Genomic DNA, 23,921 nt, shown 5'->3' with positions numbered 1-23,921 from the left:
ACTGATGGTTTTAGCAATAGGTTAGGAAGGTCAAATATTTGCACTCTTAAAATCCAAAACTACTTATAGTTTAACTTTTTGTTGTCATTGTTTACGTTTAATGGTGTAATAAATTTTATCCTTTGTGTCTTAGGTAAACATATTTCTTAGTTGTACAATTCTGTTCACTCTTTTAGACTATTAGTGAGTGGCATTCAAAGGGATTCAGAACAGGCATCCCCAGGATGTGCCCTTTTGGCACTTGAATTATTTTGAGCTAAAGGCAGTCAACAACCTGGAGGCTCACAAGAAACTCTTACCTCTCTCTTAAAGAATCTAAATTAAGGGCTTTGAACATATTAGAGTTATCACCAGAAATGACTTTTATGATCTATGTATAGGGCAGAGCAAACATCTAATTAATATCTGCTCCTCCTATTGTCCTATGAGAGACTTTCCTCCCTTCTTAAGTCCCAAGGCTCATTATCTCATCTTTTTTTTTTTTTTTTTACAGATGAGAAAACATTTTATTATTATTTTACTATATAGCATAGTAGTGAATATACTTGATTGCATTTTCTCAAATGGCAAATGGGACACAGGAAAACACTTTTCTTTGATTACTGAAAACCTCAGTATCATCTGTCTTTTGGAGGATTCAGTTTCTTATGACGTCTATGATACTGTCCACAAGGATACTACCGGTGCTTGGTAGTAAAGAACATTTTGCTAAGTTGTTCTATCATAGGTCCTTGCTCCAAGTGCTCATCTTTTTCTTCTAATCTGGTTTTCAGTACTTGATCTAGTGTTTCTTCATGATTATGCACAGGATCGGGCTGAGGGATGGGTTTTGTATGTTCATACGGAATGTCCACGGAAGGATGGTAGCAAACTATCGTCCTGCCATCAGATGCCAAAGCAAGCTCTACTTTGCAATTATAGTCATCTGGAAGAGCAGAATATGTGGATTTATGACAAACACAATATAAAGGTCCATTTTGAAATGGAAATAAATGTTTCAAGATAGTTCTGTTTGATATCGCCTATTTCACTGCTGCTACTGCCATGGTGAATCAAGATGCTTATCGGGTGGTATGGAAAAAAGATGACTTGAAGAGAAAAAGCTTTTAAAAGTTGCTTCTAGGCATACCTATTTTCATCCCTTGACAGCTCCTCACCACAATCCCACCATCTTGCCTCCTCATTATCTCATCTTTAACCTCAGAATGTCATGTCCATCTCATTTTATCTTTCTGTATCTAAACCTCTCATGTATGTGTGGGTCTCTGCCTATCTCATGTATGTGGGGTTCCCGTATATACGTATGTAACTGAATTTGCCTATTTTCTCCTCTTACTGTGTTTTATGTTGATTTAATTATTAGACCAGGCAGAAGAACCTAGAAGGGTAAAGGGAAGATTCTCCACCACACATTAAAACTTTAAAGCACATCTATAACCTGATAGGCAAGATTAAATTATATTATTACTCAAAGCGTATTTTGGCAGGCACTTTATGCTTATTTTGTTTGTGTGACTGATGGCTTTGAAATTGAATATTCTCACCAGCAATACAAGCTTCAAGCCAAGTTTGAGGCTAGTGCTTCTCAAAACATTAACTTGAATATGAATCACCTGGAGAACTTGTTAAACTGTAGATTCTGAATCACCAGGTCTGGAATGGGGCCAATAGTCTGCATTTCTAACAAATTTCCAAGGGTTGCCAATGTACTTGTTCAAGGACCACACTTTGAGCAGTAAGACTGTGTAAAACTCTGGAAGGCTAGGCGAGAGTTGGAAATGACTAGAGCTTATTTGTTGTTATACATCACAGTCCCAAGTATGGGTTCATACTCTCTGAGTTTACTCTACTGTCTTAACTGAGTGCTGCAATAAGTTAATGAAAAAAATTCAGAGGCACCGAATAGCACTGATTCTGTTCTTAAGTGTTGCATATTATAATGATTAAATATAGTAATAGAATAATACCATGTCTACCTTGTCGTGCATTTTCTATTGTTCCTTTGTGTTGTCCATTAGCCTCTCCACCTCTCCAACCTCTTTATACTGTATCTCATTGACTCTCAAAAGTGGTGTACATGAAGCATCTCCATTTCCATTTTCTAGAGCTCTTAGCTTCCATTGGCCCTTACTGTATCCAGGCAGAGAACGATGAATACAGACTGCTTAAATCCCAGCAAAATTTTGTTACCAAATGAAAACAATCATTTGCTATTGTTTTCCTTAAACTCAGGCCTGATTTTTTAAGTACCTTATGTGAGCATTTATGGAAGCTTCCAGGGAAGCTAACTTGAAGTCCTTAGTCATTTAGATAAGAGTGCAGATTGAGATTCACCTGTAAAGTCCACAGTGTATAGAGCTTGATTGTGTATGTAATTTGACTTCAGAGACATCGTTTTAAGATGGGGCTAATTCAGTTCTTAACACAAAATAGATATGGCTTGAAGTGTAATGCATGCCATCTGATTTGTTACAGAACACAAAAATAGTTACAGTGAAGACAAGAGGAAAAAGAGAACCAGGATATGGGGAGGAAGAAGCAGCCTGGCTGCTGATGTGGCAGCATTCAAAAGCAGCTTAGCAACAAAGGCATTTTCTGCCCAAGCTAACAGGACAGACAGCACAAGAGGAAGAACACACAGAAGAACAAAACGTTTTTTATCCCAGCCACGGTTTGTAGAAGTGATGGTGGTAGCAGACCGACAAATGGTTTCATACCATGGAGCAAACCTTCAACATTATGTTTTAACTTTAATGTCAATTGTAAGTACATTCAAAAGAAGGTGCTTTATGAGGTCCCTAAATGTGCCATTGGGGAATGGGTTTCCACGCAGTGCTTTGGAGGATCATTCAGGGCTGGCATTTCAACAATCCAGGCAAGTGACTGAAAGAACATGAGATTATTCATTGTCGTTTTATGATGACAGTAATGGTTATCAGTATTGAGTCTTTATTCTGTGTTAGACAATGTGCTTCTTACTTAAAAGGCATCACTTTTAATCCCCCAGGGCAACTCTGCTAGATGGGATCTTCATGCCCATTGTATAGATTAAAAAACCAAGCCTCAGAGGAATTAGGTCACTTGCCCATGGTTGTGTGAAGGCTTGGAGACTAATGTGACTGTTAGCCTGTCCAGTCCCCCAAACCAGTGCTCTTTGTCTGATGTGTGAACTTGGACAGCCAGGTGTGCATCTCCAGTAAGGCTTTTGGATGTTGGTTGTGAATCAGGGTCACCTGTGGAGCTTTTTAAGCGCAGCTGCCTGCCTCCAGCCTCTTCCCCAGAATTCTAATTAGCCCTGGGGTGAGGTCTAGACATCTCTCACTCTATTTTTTCTAGTCCCGTTTTGAATTGAAAAAGCAATACATTTGCATGACTTAAAAAAATCAAACATAACGAAAGACCATCTGTGAAAAAATGTGTCTTTCCCTACTCAAGCTCCCAGGCCCCTTCTCTGAGGCAACCACTGTTAAGTTTTTTTGCAAATGTTTCTGAACAGCTCTGCCCAATAGAGATATAATATAAACCACACATATAATTTTAAATTTTCTAATAGCCAAATGAAATAAAGCAAATAGGTAAAATTAATTTTAATAATATATTTCATTTTATATCCAAATATTACTTTAAAAATTATTGAAATATTTTAATTTGTTTCACAGTAAGCCCTCAAAATCCAGTATGTTTTACACTCACAGCACATCTCTATTTGGACTAGCCACATTTCCAGTGTTCAGTGACCTTATGTGGCAAGTGGACAGCACAGCTCTGGACATTTCTGAAGCACATAAGTGTGCATATACAATTTTTTTCCAAACAGAAATGGAGCATTGTCCTAAAATGTTTTATACATTGCTTTTTTCTTGAAATATTGGAGATTATTTTCTATAACAGTCCCTATGATATTGCCCTCATTCATTTTAAGCCTAGCATAAGATTCCTTTTAATGCATTGGCCCTAGTTTATTTGAACAGGAATCTATTTTTAATATATTCCACAAATGAATGTAAAAAACAACCATGTTTGGGAACATTGCTTTAGAGTTTCTTCCATCTCCGCAGCCTTTGGTTCTCCTTGTCTTTCCCCTCACTGCTGTGAGCAGTCCCTTGTGCTCCGCTTTCCACACCCCAACATGCCTCCCCTCCACCCTCAAGTTACGCACCTTCCCCGCACTTAGTCCCATGTACCCTAGCCCTGTCCTGTCCTAGACCAGAGAAAGAAACACCTAATTAGACCTTGCACGGACTCAACTCCATTTTCTTTTCTTTTGTTTTTTTTTTAAAGATTTTATTTATTTTTAGAGAGAGGGGAAGGGAGTGAGAAAGAAAGGGAGAGAAACATCAATGTGAGAGAGACGCATTGATCAGTTACCTCTCCTACACACCCAACCAGGAACGAAACCTGCAACTCAGGCGTGTGCCCTGACGGAGAATGGAATCAGTGACTTTTTGCTTTGCAGGATCACACCCAATCAACTGAGCCACACCCATCAGGCTCAGCTTTGTGTTCAACCCCTAAGTCAAGACCTGTCCTAAGAATTTCAATTGCAAACATGGACTTTAGGTCAAATTAATGGAAGTTGAGAGTTCTGGCTCTGCTACTCATCACTGTATATAGTCTTGGATGAGTTAGTTAATTTCTCTGAATCTTAGTTTCCTCATTTCTTGAGCAGAGTTTAAAATAATACCTAGCCCAGAGTTTTGCTATGAGACTAAATGCAAAAGTACATGCGGTTTTCAGCAAGACTTAGTCCACAGTAAGTGTTTGATGAATGTTAGCTCTTATAATTAACAATGATGATGGAAAAAAAATAGGTTACCAGGTTGTGGAGAACAGAAATGGGTGCTAAACATGAAGAACAGCAGTATTAACAAAGACGCGATCAATGTGAGATTTCATAATTTCGCAATCTGGGATATCAACTGGGATGAAGGAGCTTCATCAAAAATTAAAAACTAGTATTTGGCATAAAGAACTGTTGAGTTGCATAACCATGCAATTTCCAAAGAAAGCATCTTGAAATTTAAATGTTAGAATTTATTATTTAAAACTTCTATCTTTGAACAATTTTACAAAGAGACTTTTAACAATGTTTGTTGAGTGAAAATTCAAAACTTGAAAATACATATGTTTGTTGCATGAATTGTAGAAAGAGGTGGAGCCCCACATAAGAAGTAAATTGCTTATTGCTTACACAGAGTTCACAATTAACTTTGAAAAATTTATCTCGGTTGCAGGTAGCCTCTATCTATAAAGACCCCAGTATTGGAAATTTAATTAATATTGTTGTTGTGAACTTAGTTATGATTCATAATGAACAGGTAATAAAGTTTTTTTCTTCTTTCTTCTATCTGTATCCGAAATGGCATGTCTAAGTGGTACAAGAGACAAACCATATTTTTTTTTCTGTATTTAGGAAGGACCTTCCATATCTTTTAATGCCCAGACAACATTAAGAAAGTTTTGCGAGTGGCAGCATTCGAAGAACAATCTAGGTGGAATCCACCATGATACTGCTGTTCTTATAACAAGGTATGAATTTCTCACTCTTCCCATCTGTTTCCAGTCAAGTTGATGGGATGAGGTCGTATATTGCCAGTAGTCAGCTCCGAGTACAAGGTTTTTCAGCCTTAGCACTATTGACATTTGGGAGCAGAGAATTCTCTTTTGTGAGGCTGTCCAGTGCATTGCAGGATGTTTAGCAGCATCCTGGGTCTCTGCCCACCACTTATCAGTAACATTCCCTCCTCTCAGTTGTGACAACCAGCCATGTGGTCAGGCCACATAGGTTACCAAATGACCTCTGGGGACAGGGGCAAGGGCAGGGGTAGAGGAGTGCTGAATCACCCCTGTTAGGAACCACCTACCCAATAGGTGCCAAGTAGACAGTGGAAGTGTCAGACAGGCCTGAAGGGAAAGGAAGAGGCAGCGGCTCTTCAGACTGAGCCAGTTGTTACCAGGCAGGATACAGTCCCATTATTGCCAACCTCTGCGATTTTGCAAAAAGTCAGAGATGTGGATTTGTCTTAAAAGTGAACTTTCCAATTTTTAAATGCTCCTACTTTAAATTTTGAAGCTCCTACTTCAGAAATATTTAAAAGTCTATGCAGGGCTTGAAAGAGGTCTGCTGGCCTAGTGTGCTGCCCACCACTCACCTCAGAGGTGGTCATAGGCACGCATTTGTAACCATAAAGGAAAAACATGTTTGTCAAGAATCATTGTTAAGAAAACAGAATCACTTCCTCCAATGTATGAGGAAAAATCCTGGTCAGAGAGGTTTCTGCTTGTTCTGTAGCCACCATTGAGGCAGAAGAAGACCTTTCAATGTAGCTTCTTATCCTTTAATCAGTGATGTCCAAACTGTTTTTGAGTTGCGTAACCCTGTCCTTATTAGTTTGCTTTTGGTAATGCCCTCCCTAACATGGGTGCTGTTATGAATTCCTAAAAGACTGTGAAGTGTTTACTTGTTTTGATGTTTCCTCTTCGGTGTCATCAAGGCATTAAGTCTGCTTTGCTTTCAGACAGGATATCTGCAGAGCTCATGACAAATGTGATACCTTGGGTGAGTCTGCTTTGTGTCTCCTTTCTGGCTACATGTTTTTATTCTAGCTACAACTACTTTTTCAAGTAAATTATTGTTCTTTTCCTCCCAATAGGCCTTGCTGAACTGGGATCCCTTTGTGATCCACCTAGAAGCTGTTCTATTAATGAAGATAATGGATTGAGCACAGCTTTTACAATAGCCCATGAACTGGGCCATCTGTATGTTTCCTTTCCATGTTTTCATTGAATTTAGAGTGACCTAAAACTTTTCTTCCTTCGCAACAGTGAACCTTTCCTTGACTTTAGAGGGTGGGAGACACTTCTTGAGTCATAGAATTTGCAGGGTTGAAGACCTTGGAACCTAGTTGGGTGAAATAACCTTGATTTCGGATTGCTGAGTAAACGCAGTGTACCCTCTTGTGCCATAGCTCATTTGGCTTGTTGGTTTAACTGCACACATTTTCTATGAAAAGTCTAATATTCTCCTTTCCTACTGGGAATCAGAGGAAAGGGGCCTTTCCAAACCATCCACTGGTCAGCTAGGAGAATTTTCTGGCTTGACATCTTTTTCTGGGAGGGTCCCTATTATTGCCCAGACTCACAAGATTTTCACAATCCAGATCATTCCTGGTTCTAGTTACATAAGTCTATATAGTTCAGACAGTGAGCCTTGGGAGCACTGAGATCTTTCATGGAAGAGAATGAACAAAGATAGAGCAAAGAACACGTTTGCTAATTGTGGTCATTATGAAACTGGATTTTCCTTTTTGTTCTTTTAGAGATAGAGCATGACTAGAACATGTGGCAAAGTAGTGTAAATTTACTAGAAATTATTCTGATATTTGAGCGGCATTATTTTCTTTCTAGAAAAATTAAATTACTTATGTCTTTATGAAATAATTTTCTCAGATGTCACTAATATAGTTGTATATCAATTTTCATGTCAGACGTTAACTTTATAACTAAGATCATCTATTAAGCACACTTTTTCATTCGCTAGCATTATGAGGGCACATATGTGCAGTGTGCTGTGCTGGGCATAAAGCAAGGTGCATATATAGAGGTACCACCAATTCAGTTCAGTGTATAATGAGTATATTTAAAAACCAGTACCTTTCAAGCATATTTTAAGTGCATACCCCTTTTCTTTTCTCTAAAGGAAGTGTTATTAAACACCCAATATTTATGGCACAAAAAAAGGCTTGCTTTCCATCAAGCAGTTGTGGCAGGCCAGGGTCCTATTAGTCAGCTTTCTCTCTGTCCTTTTGGTTTCTGAAATGCTATTATGAAACTAAGGATTTCTTGAAACTGAGTTTGAAAACTACTGATCCCAGCAGTGTTTCACAAAGCACAAGGTCTTTAGCACTACTTCCAAAAGAATGGTCTGTGGGGGGAAAAAAAGTTTTATAGTCGTGATTCTTTTTTTTAATTTCTCAACTACAATTAACATTCAATATTATTCTGTATTAGCTTAGGAGTACAGCAAAGTGGTTAGAAGTTCATGCACTTTACAGAGTGCCCCCAACTCTGCTGCTTTCAAGTATCCACCTGGCCCTATGACCCTATAGAGTTAGCACAATATTGTTGACTATATTCTCTATGCTGTAATCTACATCTCTATGACTATTCTGTAACTACCAATTTGTACTTATTAATCTCTTCAATTTTTTTAGCCAGTCCCCTAACCCGTGCCCTGCCCCCCGCCGCCCAACAGCTATCAATCTATTCTCTGTAGCTAGGAGTCTTTTTCTATTTTATTTGTATATTTGTTCATTAGTTCCACATATAAGTGAAATCGTACCGTGTTTGTCTTTATATGATTTACTACTTATTTCACTTAGCATAATACCCTCTAGATCCATCCATGCTATTGCAAAAACAAAAAAACAGTTTTGTAGTCAAGTGATTGAAAAAAAATTTTTATTAAATTTATTGGGGTGACATTGCCCAGACTCACAAGATCTAATTACATAGATTTCAAGTGTACAATTCTATAATACATCCTCTGTATATTGTATTGTATTCTCTGTTCACTACCCAAAGTCAAGTCTCCATCCATCACCATTTATCTCCCCTTTACCCTCTTATACCTGCCCCACCCCTCTTTCCTTCTGGTAATCATCAAACTGTTATCTGTGTCTGTGAGGTTTTTTCCTTAATCCATTCACCTTTTTCATCCAAACCTCCAACCCCCTTCCCCTCTGACAGCTGTCGGTCTGTTCACTGTATCTATGAGTCAGTTTCTATTTTGTTTGTTTATTTTGTTCATTAGATTCCACATATACATTAAATCACACAGTATTTGTCTTTCTCTGACTGGCTTCTTTTACTTAGCATAATGCTCTCCAGGTTGCTTCTCAGCCTTTTGGCTAATGTCAAGTGTAGGATCTGTTTTTTTCAGTTCAACAGTCAAGTGATTTTTTAAAAATATGTTCCTAGTCTATCCTTGGTTGAAGTCACAAGGCTAAATGGTATAAAGTGAAAGCTTTAACAAGTTCTGTATTAAACTATTGATTTTGTGTAACTCGGTTTTCCCAAACTTATTTTAACAGAATCTTTTAGGGATTTTTGTTTGTTTTACATAAAATTTAGTAAATTATTTAGAACTTTAAATAGAAGAATAGATTTGACCATGATGAATAGATTGACATTTCAACAGGGCAGTTATTCCCTTCATAGGAAATGGAATTGGAAAAGTTACAGAGATAGGAATGTATTCAAAAGGAACAGAATTTTTATTAACATTTCTCCCTAATATATGGCAAAGAAAAGTATACCATTTAAATAAATATAATTAATTTTCTATTTATTTATAACAAGAGCTTATAAACTTCTTTTAGACAGTTTATAAAGTTGACATTTTGAAGAAAGTGAAATATTAAGTAGCAAAAACTAAATATTTCCAACTATAGAGAAACCTAAATGCATATAGTTAACAAACATTTTCCTGACACAGAAACCATGTTGTTGGCATTGTTTTAGGCACTTTCATTTATATTATCTCCCTTAATCTTCTTTATCCCCACAGGTAAGTATTATTGTTTCTCTGTGTTTGACTTAGTGAGGTTAGAGCGGGGTCCCAGCTCCAGGACAGAAGTCGGCTGGTAGCCAGACACCCAAATTCTGGACTGAATTGTTCCACGTTCTGCTTGACCTGAGGATAATGTATGCTGTTTCCCTACCTGTAACGTGAGGATAAAACATATACTATCTCAGTTGTGTCAGGGAGTAAAGTATGAAATAATTGATGAATGATGTGAGTGAGTTGTTATTTAAACAAAAAGTATGTTCCTAAAACATTAAGAATTATCATTGTTTTGGTGCTTTGTCTCAGATAGTTAGGTTTGCTCACATTTAAGGAAGTGAAAATCCTCAGGTTTTTCTAATGAACCTTTTAAAAATTACATGCTAAGTTGTTCCAGTCATGACTTTGTGATAATAAAAAAACCAACGTTTATTGAGGGGAAGAAAACAATTGATCTTGTATCTGTTGAGCATTAGTGGCTGCTTCAAAAAACAGCTCCTCCTCTTCATACAGCCTCATAGACACGCAGAGTCTAAGAGGAAGAATTTGGGAGGTCAGTTACCTCTACTGGATATAGAAATCTTTTCACAGTATTCCAGACAAATCTTCCACAACTGTCTAACAGCAGGGAATATAGTTTATATATATTCCAAAGCAAGAGGTTTTAGAATCAGACTGAAGTGAATCCCAATCCCAGCTCCCCTATCTTAGTACTTATGACCTCAACCAAGTAATTAAATCTCAGTTTCCTTATCTATAAAATGTGGATAGTAATCGTATTGGCCATTGGGTCAAATAGATAATTAAGTGAAATAAAGCATCTGACATGTTCAACACACTGCCCAGTGTGTTGCAAATGCAAAAAGAAGTATTATTGTTGTTTAACAATATGCTCAATGAATATGATCTAGCTTCTGCTATGAGCATATGTACCTGACATTTGAATGAAAGGAAGATTTCTGTTTACCTGATAAAATAAACTGGATTTTGTCAAGTCCTCATAGGGGTAGGGGGTAAACATCAGCCCCCTTGCACCACAGAGAAACAGCTAAACTAAGATTTAGATGCTGTGCTTGTTGGGTTTGTTGGTATAGGTAGTATATTGACTCAGCAGCTGGGAACTAGAAACTTGGGGATTTTTTTTTTTTAAGAAAATGGACTCATAAGCATTAAGAACTACTTTTAGGTTCAACCAAGGCAGTTTGAGTTTTACCATCTCACAATTTCCATCAGACAATTATTTCATTTGGTAATTATTGTGGGGCTCAAATTTTTAAAAGAAAAAGAAAACCAAACACAAGAGAAATCAATGGACTGAACTTCACAGACTTTTCTCCCAGCTTTTACTTACGTACGAAGCAAGTCTACACTCTTCTGACTCATTTATTTACACATTTCAAGGCGAACTAGTGAAGGAAATTCCTCCCTAAATGTTCAATTAATCACATGCATCAAATTTGTGATTGGGGAAAGTCACCCAGAGAGGAGAGCCCCTCTGAGCTTCTTAACCAGTGGATAAATACTAAAGCTGATAATGGCATGTGGATTATGCAGCTGATGTTTCTGGATTGACAAATGCTTCCTATCATTTTCCCCTACTTTGTCTGGCAAATATGTGTGAATGCTGCTCCCAAGTTCTTTCCCAGGCCCAAGAAGAGGACATTGGTTCCTCATCACAACCTTCTGGGTTGGTGGGGAGGGGTGCGGGCAGAAGAGAGGAAGCCCGGATTTAATTAAAACTCATTTTGTGCCCAACTTCTCAGGAAATCAGTACCAATCAATTGGTATTGGCATGAAGCATGAAACTACTTGCCATCTTTGAGTTAAGCCAATTGAAGAGGCATGCTTCTGGTTTCCATGTTTGCAGCCTTGCTTAATTGTTTTATTGTGCATGAACTTTGCATACCTTTATAATGATATACCAACGGGGTTATGTCCTTTGTCAATTTGATCTGAAGTGGAGATGCCAAATCCCACAGTGAGCCTCTTATTAGGAAGCTTTGGCTGCAAGCTTTGACACTTGACTGACTATATTCACAGCATTATCATAACCTGCCAAATCTTGCCTCTATAAATTGGCCTTTAACTGCTTATTAGGAATTCCATCTACTGTATTCTAGCACCAACTACAGAATGTTCAGAGCTTCTGCAATTCCAAAAAGTACACTTAAGCCATATAATGGCTCAATCCACATTTTTTATACATTAAAGGCACTGTGTATTAAATTGAGTAAGAATTATATTTCATCAGCACTCCACCTTTAATTGTCTAGTTTTGTTCTGCTCATCAGGATTCAGGTTTTTATCCACAATGCAGTAGTCAGTTCAAAACTGACTTTTTATCCACAATGCAGGAGTCAGTTAAAAAATTTTTTAGACAGGTACATTCTTGAAACCAATTATAATAACTCGATCCCTTGGTGTTTATTGACAATTTCATCCTTGTCTCGTTGGCTGTAGGTTTAATATGCCTCATGATGACAGCAATAAGTGCAAAGAAGAAGGAGTTAAGAGTCCCCAGCAAGTCATGGCTCCAACATTGAACTTCCACACCAAACCCTGGATATGGTCAAAGTGTAGTCGAAAATATGTGACTGAATTTTTAGAGTAAGATGTGAACTTTGTTTTAGCACAGACTTCTGGTGTGTGGCCTCCATGTAGTACACTAATTTTGGGAAAGAAAATGTAGAGTCAAGCATTCCTTTTGAGTTGTTATTTTTGTTGACTGACATTCCTTGAAGGAGGGGAAAAAATACTCTCTGCCATTGTGCAGTTTATGTCCTGCCACAGTTTAGAAGATTATAGACTGAGCTAAAAAGAAGGTTGGGATCTTACAGAGAAAGGGTAAATGTTGCTTTATTCTTGGTGAAGATAGGAAATCTAGATGTTCAGGTGTTCGGAGAAGGACCATGAATGTGATTACCTAATGAAGGAAAGCCACAATATTTATGGGCTTTAATTTAGTAATTTTGGCTCTGAAAAGGGTAGGATAGTGATACAATCCCAAAGAAGGCTATCTGGGGAGATGAAAATTGCAGCAGCCCTCCCTGCTGTTGAATGTAGGACATTCTCCCTCTCTCTCCCCACCCCCACTGCCTCTTTCTCTCACACACACACACACACACACACAACCCCCCCCTTTTCTTATTTTGTTTTTTAAGCTTCTTGCCAGACTGTTCAAAGATCCCATTACATTATACAATATCCCTGTGTCACAGATTTATTGCTTTTCTCTCCCAGAAGTACAGAAGGTTAAGTGATTGTCCTAAGGTCACTGGGTGTATATTTTTACAACCACAGGGAAGAGGGGATTTTATTAATCAGAACTCACTGGGTGTGAATTTCATCCAGAAGTGTTTGTAGAAAAGTCAAAAGGAGGGCTGCTGTTTTTCCTATTTAATCAGATGGTAGGTGGTGTATGTTTCTCAAGATTGTTGATTAAACCACTCATCTATTCAGCAAAGATTTACTAAATATCTGTTATGGAAGATGAAAAGACACTATCTTTGACCCTAAGAAGCTTACAGTCTATTGGAGAAGATGATTATAAATAAATAAACAGATAGATAGCTGGATAAATAGATAATTGCCTTGAAATGTGATAAAAGCTGTAATAGATACACATTTCTTATTGGCTGTGTTGTATACATAGCCAATCAGTATACAAACAAATATACACCAAAACATAACTTCAACTCCTAGACTTAACCTTAGATAAAAAGAATAAAGCAAATATAAGGAACTGTCCTCTCTACCATTATAATGACAGATGGCCTTTTCTTTCATCTGGAGGCGTTGACAATCACGTGTCACCCATTGCTCTCACCATCTGTATTTTTTGCTTTCCAATAGCATTGGTTACGGCGAGTGTTTACTTAACAAACCTGAATCCAGATACTACCATTTGCCTTCCCAACTGCCAGGCCTCCTTTACAACGTGAATAAACAATGTGAATTGATTTTCGGACCAGGTTCTCAGGTGTGTCCATTTATGGTAAGTGTTTGGGGATTGATTATGGACTTTTTATTCATAATTTTCCATTAGATTTTCACTCTAATATGAACCACTCATGGAAAAGTTGAGAATGGTCCATTGACTGTTAATGATAATACTAATGATGATGGTGATAAGCAGTCACAGTACTGAGTGTTAGAGGGTGTTTTACTGTCACTTTTTCATTTCACTCTCAGGACAGTCCACCAGGGAGATACCATTATTGTTTTCTTCGTACAGGTGCGAAAGTGAGGCTCAGAGAGGGCAGGTCGCAGAGCGGTAGTGGCAGAGCTCAGCCCCTTTCTCTCCTTGTCTCCTTTCATGACCATTGACCTGTGTAGGTGACCTTTATCATAGGGACTCTTCTAGATTCAGTAAAAGTAATTCATGGGACAAACTTGTTCCCCTGGTTTAGCTCATCAAACCTGTGTCCTGTGACCACCTGGGGCTTAAAATCGTTTCTGGTGATAGCTCAGCAGGGGTGTGTGTGTGTGATACTTTGATGTATGTGTTGTAGACATTTGGACCAATGATACGATCTAGTGTTTATCAATAGATTTTAGAAGAGCAGAACTGTGCTTCTTTGGGGTGCCTTATTCTATCGCATTGGGTGTATATGTGTGTTTGTTTTACTAGGAGAAATTTTAGAGATTACATGGTAAATTGGGAAGTACAGTGATTCCATGAAAATAATAAAATATTTTGAGTAAAATTTATCCATGATTATATTTATTTCTGTGTTACTCATGATAGTAAACATTAGGAGTGATCCAAATGTGCTACAATAGAAAGGTTCAGCGAATTATGGTGTCTCCATTTAGAAGAATATTATATAATAATTAAAAATTAACCGCAAATGGGAATATGATCCTGATTTTTTTAACAGCATAATTATTTTGTAGAGTATGCTCTCAACTGTAAAAGGCAAGGAAAGACTGGTTAGTTTGAAGCTTTTCTATTTAAAAAAAATAAATTATTAGTGCTTTCAGCATATTTTTCTGAATTTTTCTAATATGAGCATGGTTTAGTTTAATAATCAGGAAAAAGTTTTTTAAATGTATCTTATGAAATAGAGCTCAATGTATCAATTTGGGTAAATCTTAAAAATATTGCATGTATTTGTGTATGGTGGGTGTAAACAAGTTGTAAGGCCTATCAGTATATTCTGAAATGCTGAATAATACTGTTTGCTTAAAGTTAAAATGTATGTTATTGGGCGATACTTATACATTTCTCATAAGAACAATGAGGACAATAGCACGATGGCCACCCCTCTGGACAGTGTCATCTCTGGGAGAAGGGGAAAGGGCTCAGAATCGAGGAGGGATATACCAGGCCTTCAGATGCACCTGGGAGTTTTCTTTCTTTAGTTGGGTCCATGTGTATCCATTATGTCGTGTCTGTGCTTTTTGTATGCTGAAATATTTCGCAATATTTTGTCCCTTCTTTCCTCTGATAACCCCTAACACCCTAAAAAAAGAGTCATTTTATGATTGTGGTGGTCCATGGACTACTAGAAGAAAACACTGGTTTTGTGGTCAAGCCAAAACAAAACTCAAATCACAGTTAATCACAGCATAATTCCAAACCTAATCTCCAGTCACAGCTCTTCACAGACCTCAGCTCTCATCACACAGCTCCCGTGTGCGAGTGTGCATGCTCTGTTGCCTCCGCCCTGGTGTCCTCATCAGCAGCCCAGAGAGGGGTTACTGAGGACCAGATGCGCAGAAACTCCTTTTTCACACTATCTCAAGTACTACCAGGCATACATGTGTGCCTCGCTTACTGCTCTCTGTATTCCTTGAAATACTTTATCACTTTTCATACCAGGAAATAAAATCCCTTTCCAATCTATAGTATATCATTGGCAAAACATTAATTGAAAGTAATCCTTGCCTTGTTTGATATCATCTAACCATGCTGTCACTGATTTTTCATCTCACTAAAATGAGCAGATGCAGTGTCGACGACTCTGGTGCAATAACGGGGACGGAGGAGACGGAGCGAGTAAAGGCTGCCGGACGCAGCACACACCGTGGGCTGATGGGACAGAGTGCGAGCCTGGAAAGGCAAGTAACGCGCCAACCTTTCCTTCTGTCTTGGGCCAGAAATGGGCAAGATTTTAGCTGCAGGCTCAGTCACCACTGTTTAGAATGTAAGTAAGTGCAGTGTCTTTTAGCATACATAATACTTTTTTAAGGCAAGGGGTTCAGCTTTGCTATTGAAAATTATGAAAACATTATTGTATACTATTCATAGACAGACATGGCTATCACTATTGCCTCCATTTTAAGACATTCTTTTTCTCATTTTCACATTTCCAAAATTCCAATGTGTTTTTAATTTATGGGTACATTTAATGTGTGGTAGCATTTTTCTTCTTTCAGTCTCCTTTTGGGGTTGCAATGGACGTCTATTATTTTATGATGAAGCTTATTAAAATCAAGGAAATGCAGAAGTACAGTAAACTTACTGTTTTTACTGCTGGAATACCAGACTTTTCCAAACTTTTGTCCCTTTAAGAAGTAATGATGTCACTTGGGATATATCCAAGTCCAAATTCTCATTTGGTTATCCTGGTTTCCACTTATTTGTTAGTAACCAAACCAAATCCACTACTTGCATAGCCCAGTGATAAATAACAATCTCCCATGCACCTAGGAGTATGATTAATGTAACCTGCTTCACCTAAAGGTACTATGTTTGTGATACCATCATCTTCACTTAAAAAATTTAGTTAGAACTGCTTTATATATGAATCCTGATATTTTTTAAATCCGTATGAAAAATGGCATTCTGTCACCTACCAGCGAGGCCATCCTTGGACTATATTCTGAGCCTTTTGTCTTTCTTCCATATATTTTTTCTGTCTTCTCTCTTCTTCCCATTGTCTACTTTGCTCACTTTAATATTTCATTCTCATCTCACTTTTTTCCTCCACTTTACATTGTAGAATCAATGGCACCAGAATATTTCCACAGAAGGGGTACTAAAGAAATGACAGAACTTAATTCTCTGTAACTAATTTTATAGATAGGAAACAGGAAAAAGAAGTGACTCGCTCAAGATCACACAGTTCATTCAGGGCAGAGCCCCGCCGACACCTGAGCCCCTGCCCTCCTTAACTCCCTCCTTCATTTGTTCTGAAGGGGCGGGAGGGGCTGAGGAGTGCTGTGTTGGCTATAGCTGAGCTCCTTCAGTTTCCAGTGGTCAAACAGGAGGACTAGTGGTTTCTTCAATTCGTCTCTCAGGGCGGTTATAAAGTTACATGAGCTGGAGGGCATGAAAGGTGTTTTAAAAACACAAAGTTCAATACAAAAATTAAAAATCACAAGATGATTTTATATTTGATTTGGTGACCAAGTCACCTCAAGTTATCACTTCTTAATGGCTAGGACCTCAGCAATTAAGTATATACATTTCCCCCAATAACAACCTCACCAAAACTATATATAGTCATAGGTATAACAACTTTTGTACCTTTCATTGAGCTTAAAAAGAAATACATCTCCTTGGTCAGAGTGAATCTTTCACTTTCTACGGGACATTTAACTCAACATGTTAATGGCCAAGGATCATACCTTTGAAGGGAAATATGGCTGTTAGGTTTCCATGGCAGCCAGTAAGCATTCACTCTTTGTTATGAAATGAAGTGGCCTCAGAGTCCTTCTAAACACAGTGACCCAGACAGGTGCTACCGGTTGATGGGAAATGAGAGTCGACATGATCCCCAGTTGATGATTTGGTTAGTTGGCTTGATTTAGAGCCAGCCAGCTATATTACTTGTGTAGAAACTGTTTAATCTCAGAAAAATCACTGGTATTACGTTGTGGTTTTTAGTTAATTTGAGGGCACCCGCCTAATATGTCTATTTCTGACCATGCTACTGCTTTAAAAACTGTAACAATGAAGGATTCTCAATAATATGATGGAGTGAATTATATTTAGTAAACTTGTCACGAACAGGCTTCCAAGTGCCATTTACTGATGTGGCATCTCAATCAGTCCTGGAACACAAAAGAACATGGGAGGATGTCTTGTGTCTTTTTCTAATCTTCTGTTTTTGTAGAAGCAGAAGATAAGAGATTGCAGGCTAATCTTTTACCTGAGGGATGGGCTATCTGGGATATCTTTCAGAAGATGATGTATGCTTGTGTTCAGCAAGAGTAAAGGACTTCAAGGCATTCCAAAGAGCAGATGCAGAACACTTTTGTATAAGCAATGCTGCAGAGAAAATGATAGGTACCTTTTAAATTGTGTTTTAGAAAATTGAAAAAAAAAAAAAAAAGGTGGCCAAGTGTAGTAGCTTTTACTAAAGATGTGGGTAGATGTGTTTATTCCCCTGAAGAATATTTATGCATTTTTACAAATGCCCGAAATGGTGGGTATGTTGGTATAGAAATTCTTTGGCTCCTTCATTTTGTTTTCATAGACTTGGCAGTAAAACCATATGCCTTTTCTCTAGCAAATTCTGCCTCCCTTTGCTGAAGGGTTAATTTTTTTTTTTTTTCTTTCTCTTCTTTCTGCCCTGTTCCCTCAGGAGTGATCTGTCTTGGGCTGCTGACACAATGTTGTTTTGATGAATGACTCTAATGTCTCTTTATTTTCTTCATTCTCTTGTTAAGTCCATTAACATTTTTATTTTAACCCTGTCTGTGAGTCTCAGGTTTGAAACTTTTGTTTTAAACCTCATTGGGATGAAATTGATCACCAAGTCAGTTTTCCAACCTTTTTTTTTTTTTTTAAGGGGGTTTGGAGATTACTTAGGTAGAATGTCATTTAAATGGTTCTGGACACTTTTAGGAAAGGCTGACTGTATTTTGGCTGGGACCCCACTAGCCACTTAATGCTTTGTTATGATGTAATGGGTATTCCAGTATGTCATGATTGTTTGTCAAATTTGCCTGGAAAAATAGATTATCTTGGTACGTTTTTGCCAAACAGCCCTGATTTCCAGGCTCTGTCACCTCAAGCACTTCCCCTGTTTTTCTGAGGTTCTTCCTCTCCTTTGAACACCCATTAATGGTCATATCAGCAAGGCATATTTCATTTGCAGAGCAGTTTGAAGTTTTCTTTTTAAAAGAGACCATGTGAGGACATTTGAGTGTAGGGCTGAATGATAGCACTTTGCTAATGGCAGCACCTATGTCTTTATTTTGCTCTGAAGTTTACTGTTTGTTCTTATGTGCAAGTAGAGTCTATAGAATAGAGAGATCAACAGACTGAAGACTTAAGTGTCACGAGGTGAAAAATGTATTTCCAGGTAATTTCTCATTATTAAACTCCATGAATCTTCAAAGGATTTTTCCTTACTTTGTAGAATTTGTAAAATGTATATCTGGCACCAAGACTTGAAGGCTAAATTTGGGCATAACAGCTATGACCTCAGTTATATATTAATTAGAAATTTTGTTCAGGTCAAACCCAATTATAATAGTGTAAGGAAATTGGCCTTATTCTGACACACACACAAAAAACTAGTCCATAATTAAACAAGTTATGGAGCTGTTATGGTAGTTCCACAAAATCATCAGAGACCCAGACTCTTACTTTTTTCCTGCTCCACTGTCATATGCAAATGGTCATGATCCTCAAAGTCACAAAATGGCTGCAGCTCCAGCCATCAAATCTGAGTTTCAGGCCTGACCAATAATCAAGTGTAAATGTTTGCCATTGTTATTACTAGCTTTATTGAAGTCTGGTCCTCTGTGTGCTCAGCTGTGTACTAGGTGCTGTAGACATACCGTTCCATGTTATACTCAAGATAACTTTGGCAGGTACATCTTCATTTTTGATCTGTGGAGGCAAAGTTAAGTGACTTGCCCAAGGTCACAGAGTTAGTTTGTGGAAACTGGATTTTTGCCTGCTAAGCTTTGTCCCTGCACTGTCAAATATGGCAACCTTAGGCACATGAGGCTGGTGAGCACTCGAAATGCCAGTCTGAACTGAGATGTGCTTATGGGAAAAAACACACCAGGTGTTGAAGGCTTAGTATGAAAAAAGTATTTTAAAAACTCATTTATAATTTTGTATTGATTACATATAGAAATAATGTTTAGATATTTTGAGCTAAATAAGCGATATTAAAATTAATTTCAGGGATTTTTATACTTGTTTTAATGTGGCTTTTATAAATTTTTAAACTTAATAAATACAGGACTCAGGTTATATTCTTATTAGGTAGTGGTAGTCTAGAGCAAGCTGCTTCTCTCGCTTATCTTTACATGCATATGTCCCGAGAAATGTTCAAGAACGCTGTAGAGACAAGCATACAGGGATTTCTGGGAGCGATGCAGTCACCTCTGCCTCTGCCCACATTTCTTGGGTATGGAGTTACCTAGAATTCTTTGGACGCAGCAGAACCTCCTAAGCCTCAATCAAACAGCCCAGGGAGAGGGATGTGTCCTCAGATACTCTAAGAGGATAAATAGAAGGGAGAAAGCACAGCAGAATAGAGGAAGATTCATTATAGTCTTTAAATAATTTTTCACCAAGCTTTTCCTGGTACCGGCCATTCCAACTGGGACCTTCACCTGCCTCTTATTTGTCCACTTTCCTCGCATATATCCCCCTCCCCAGCCTTTGTGGCTCCACACCTTTGTCCTCCCTGTGGCTGGATCACAGCAGAGCCCCTAGCTCTGCCTGGAGATCTGAGAGAGCTGTGGGGTGTCACCCTCCTGCCACCACGGCTGCCATTCTTCCTTTGTGCCCCTGTTCAGTGACCTCGGCTTCGTGTCAGGGCCTCATACTCAACAATGGCAGAGGGCTCAAATGGGCTTCTTGATTCTCTTGTCCTGCTGAGGACTTCTTTTTTTGTTTGTTTGTTTTATTGTAAACATCATGGTCTTCTTCCTGCTCCAGGCCACAGAATATGAAACCATTGGTAGCAAAAAACCAATGAAATTTAGGGCTCTCTGTAATGTGTCCATTTTGCTGTAGTGTTGTCCGTGTGCTTTGGTGGAATGAGTATATAGGAATCCTATAACTAGCTTTTTTTCTTTTCCTGTGTAATTGAATTAGGTTTTCAAATCCATGGAAAGCAATAAAGCATTATATTTTAGCAGGCTCACAACATCTCTGAGTCTAGTTAATGGAGAGTTGCTATGCAAATCCACTAATTCATTTTGTCCCTATCTGCAGCCAGTCTGTCCATTTCCACTCCTCAGTTTTTGAAGTAAACTAATTGAGCACCTCAAAGATGGCCACTGGGCTTACCCTGACAACCTCTCATTGGCCAGTTTTATTCAAGCAAATTGTAAATGGAGAAAGCCTACAATCAAAAGTATGAGAATAAAATCCCTGCAGCTTCCATTATTCATATGGATGATGAAATTGCAGCATGTCACACCAGCACATGGAAAACAATTAGAATCAGGTGTTTTTGAAAGGACAGTGGGCCCTACAATGTCTCAAGCACCGAGCTCTCCTTCATTGTTCCCCTTATTAAATACAGCACTGCAAGTTTGGATTTTGTGTTCCCAAAGAAATGGAGGGCCCTGTGACTGATGGATCCTGGGGAAGTTGGACTCACTTTGGAACGTGCTCAAGAACGTGTGGAGGGGGCATCAAAGTTGCTGTTCGGGAGTGCAACAGACCGGAGTAAGTCCTAGAACTCAGCACTATTATCAGTGGGTTAGCAGGAAAGCAAAATGCCTAATGGGAATATTTAGCTGGAGGCAGATAAAGAGCTCTTTCCAGATTAAGCGAGTGGGTAGACTTGAGGGCTGCCAAAATGAATGGTGTCCAAGCTCTGTGCCTGGGCACTTCCCTTCTGTATTATTATTTTTCTCCCATGACCCTTTATTATTAAAAGTTCTATCTTCTGAACAGTAGGTACTTTTGTGTTGATTGGCCTGTTTAACAATTTTGACAGTCAGGAATCTCTCACTGCTCTCCCACCCCCAAGAGCTTGGGATAGCATGCTAATAAAGTGAACAGATAAATTTTTCACAAGGAAACAGAGATTGGTCATTTACATTGAGACTGTGGATAAATATATCCAGTTAGCTTCTGAAATGCTGCAAAGGGTACATAGACACCCAAGGCAGCATAGCAGATCCCAAGGGACCTGGGATACCAAGGAGAAATTACTTTTTGTATCAATTTAGTTGTTTTACAAGTGAGACACCCGACGTCCCTATTGCACAACCTGACAGTTTATAGTTTGGGAGTGTCCTGCTTGTCAGTATAATTCTCATTATGCGACCAGCCTAACCTTGTTAAAACCTGCATATTCAAATAAAGCCAGTGGGGTTTTTTTCCCTAGCATCTATCATGGTAGACCTCTGTCTGCTGGGGAGGCTGTTTTTACAAGTAGGATTTAAAAATTGCTATCTTGGTTTGAGGAATGACATCCAATTTTGTGTGGCTATAATCTGTATCAAATTTAAAGGAAACGAATATAATACATGACATTGTTGCCACTCAACCTATATAGGCCGGGGACCTCAAGCACAGATTCGGTATAGTTTTTAGATGTAAAAAGCAACAACCATTTTTAAAGAACCAGCTACTTGGGGATGATGTAAAATGATTTTGCCCAGCAATATTCATTTTTAACAACCTGCAACAGGATAGCAGACTGGGTTGTAGAGAGAAACATTAGGGTAGAGTAGCAAAGTTGGCTGATTTCGTACAACAGGATTGCATTGCAGAGTGGTGGAGACCAAGTGCGGGGTGCTTTGTGGATCTAGCTGATTGTTTTTGCAGGTAGGAAAAGGGTCTACTATTGACACAGCTTCCAAAATTTGTGTAAGAAATATCTGAGTTGTGTGAACTGAAAAAGAGCATAGCTATAGGCCACTGTTGCAAGCCCTGGTCTAAATAGATGCTCTGTAATACAAAATACAGATGATAATCAATTTATTTTAATATATTTTTGTTTATACCTCAACATTTAGTTGATATTCACATATTATTAGTCTCTATAGAAGACAACCAAAGAGCTATAAGATATAGACTCTGGTTTATAGCTATGCATATTAACTAATAAACATTAGGTTTGCCTATATTTAGTATTAATTTTTAAATAATAATATAAAATAGTACATGTTCTTAAAAATTCAGATGACAAATATATGATATAAAGATTTCTTATCATCGTATTTCTAACCCCCAATCATCCCTACAAGAAATAACTACCAAAAAAACAATTTTATGTATATTCTTTTGTAATTTCAAACAAGATTGTAGATGTAACTTGTAGTATATGAAATAAGTATCACACAAAATAAGGATCACACTGCATATAGTGTTCTACAAATTGCTTTTTAAAATCAAATATATATCATTGTTGAAACGTTACAATATTTTAAGCTAACGATAAATATGAATTTTTTAAAAAATTGAAAACTATGAGGTGATTACATTGAGCCAAATTACTATTATCGTAAGCTATATTATTATGAGGGTATGGATATTGCAAATAGTAGGCACTTTTGACATTTTAACTCAAGAATGTTTGACGTCCAAAGAAGTGTTTGGTCTTTTTTCTTTCATTTCCCTTCTCTTCCTCTCCTCTCCTCCCCTCTCCTCTTCTTTCTTCTCTTCTCTTCTCTTCTCTTCTTTTTCTCTTCTCTTTTTTAAGAATTAGAGCAATTCTAGAAGTGCTGTGGAAAGTAGAGAGAGAGATAAATCACTCCTTAATTGGAATGGGCCAGACAAAGAAAATCACCCTGTGAAAGGATCTCAGCAGGAAAGAATCTTGAGCTTCAAAGTAAAGTGAAGATCCTCACATTCAGAAGTTAGGAACCAATCATTAAAGACTTCAGTTAGAGGTCCTTGTGCTTGCTGTTTGCTATGGGAGGTTTTAAAATGACACAATCCACCTAGCTGAGTGTCTGTACTGACATCACTTCATTAAAACGCCTTCAAGTTATTTGCACCGTGGAATGTCCCTGTGCACTAAGGAGTGTGCCTCTGAAACTGAGGCACCAGGGAAGTAAATTTGATGAGAGAAAGGGACACAAAAAAGGGAAAAGCAGATTCAAATCTCATTTTAAAAGCTTGTTCAGAGCAATTCACAGAGCAGATGGCTCATTATGTAGAATATGGAAGTGGTTGCTATCCTGATTCTCAGTTTGAGGGGCACGGTCCCCTCTCCTGGCAATCTGCCTTTTCTCAGTTTGAGGAGGCCCGAGATTTTAACTAGAGCTCCACTTTTAGAATCCAAGCTTATCTCTATTAAGAACACTGGATTGTTTTTATTTTTTCACAGTATTCATGTGATTCAAGAATGTATTTATTTAACACCCAGACATGATATGCTCTGTTTTTAGGGGTTTTTTTTTTTTCCTTGAAAGTATAGAAGCTAAAAAAAAGAGGGCGTGTGAGAGATAACCACACATTGATGTTTCTCTCCCC

General features: G+C 38.1%; 1 protein-coding gene and 1 pseudogene across 1 annotated transcript in view; one reads left to right on the top strand and one right to left on the bottom strand.

Moving 5' to 3' along the window:
* The window catches only part of ADAMTS9 (ADAM metallopeptidase with thrombospondin type 1 motif 9), a 161,909-nt gene that overhangs the window by 27,540 nt on the left and 110,448 nt on the right, over positions 1-23,921 (top strand). Inside the window, exons 4-11 of the mRNA XM_054595028.1 lie at positions 2,476-2,762; positions 5,414-5,529; positions 6,519-6,559; positions 6,654-6,759; positions 12,026-12,172; positions 13,418-13,559; positions 15,515-15,628; positions 21,013-21,158. Of these exons, the coding sequence (XP_054451003.1) occupies positions 2,476-2,762; positions 5,414-5,529; positions 6,519-6,559; positions 6,654-6,759; positions 12,026-12,172; positions 13,418-13,559; positions 15,515-15,628; positions 21,013-21,158 (1,099 nt within the window). The remainder of the gene's footprint in view (positions 1-2,475; positions 2,763-5,413; positions 5,530-6,518; positions 6,560-6,653; positions 6,760-12,025; positions 12,173-13,417; positions 13,560-15,514; positions 15,629-21,012; positions 21,159-23,921) is intronic.
* On the bottom strand, positions 618-1,174 carry LOC129087936 (39S ribosomal protein L42, mitochondrial-like; annotated as a pseudogene).

Source organism: Pteronotus mesoamericanus, unplaced genomic scaffold (genome assembly GCF_021234165.1).
Source record: "Pteronotus mesoamericanus isolate MK-2021 breed Mesoamerican mustached bat unplaced genomic scaffold, CSHL_Meso_final scaffold_54, whole genome shotgun sequence".
NCBI lineage: Eukaryota > Metazoa > Chordata > Mammalia > Chiroptera > Mormoopidae > Pteronotus > Pteronotus mesoamericanus.
The sequence above is the reverse complement of the archived record's forward strand: the minus strand, read 5'-3'. Positions and strand labels throughout refer to the sequence as shown.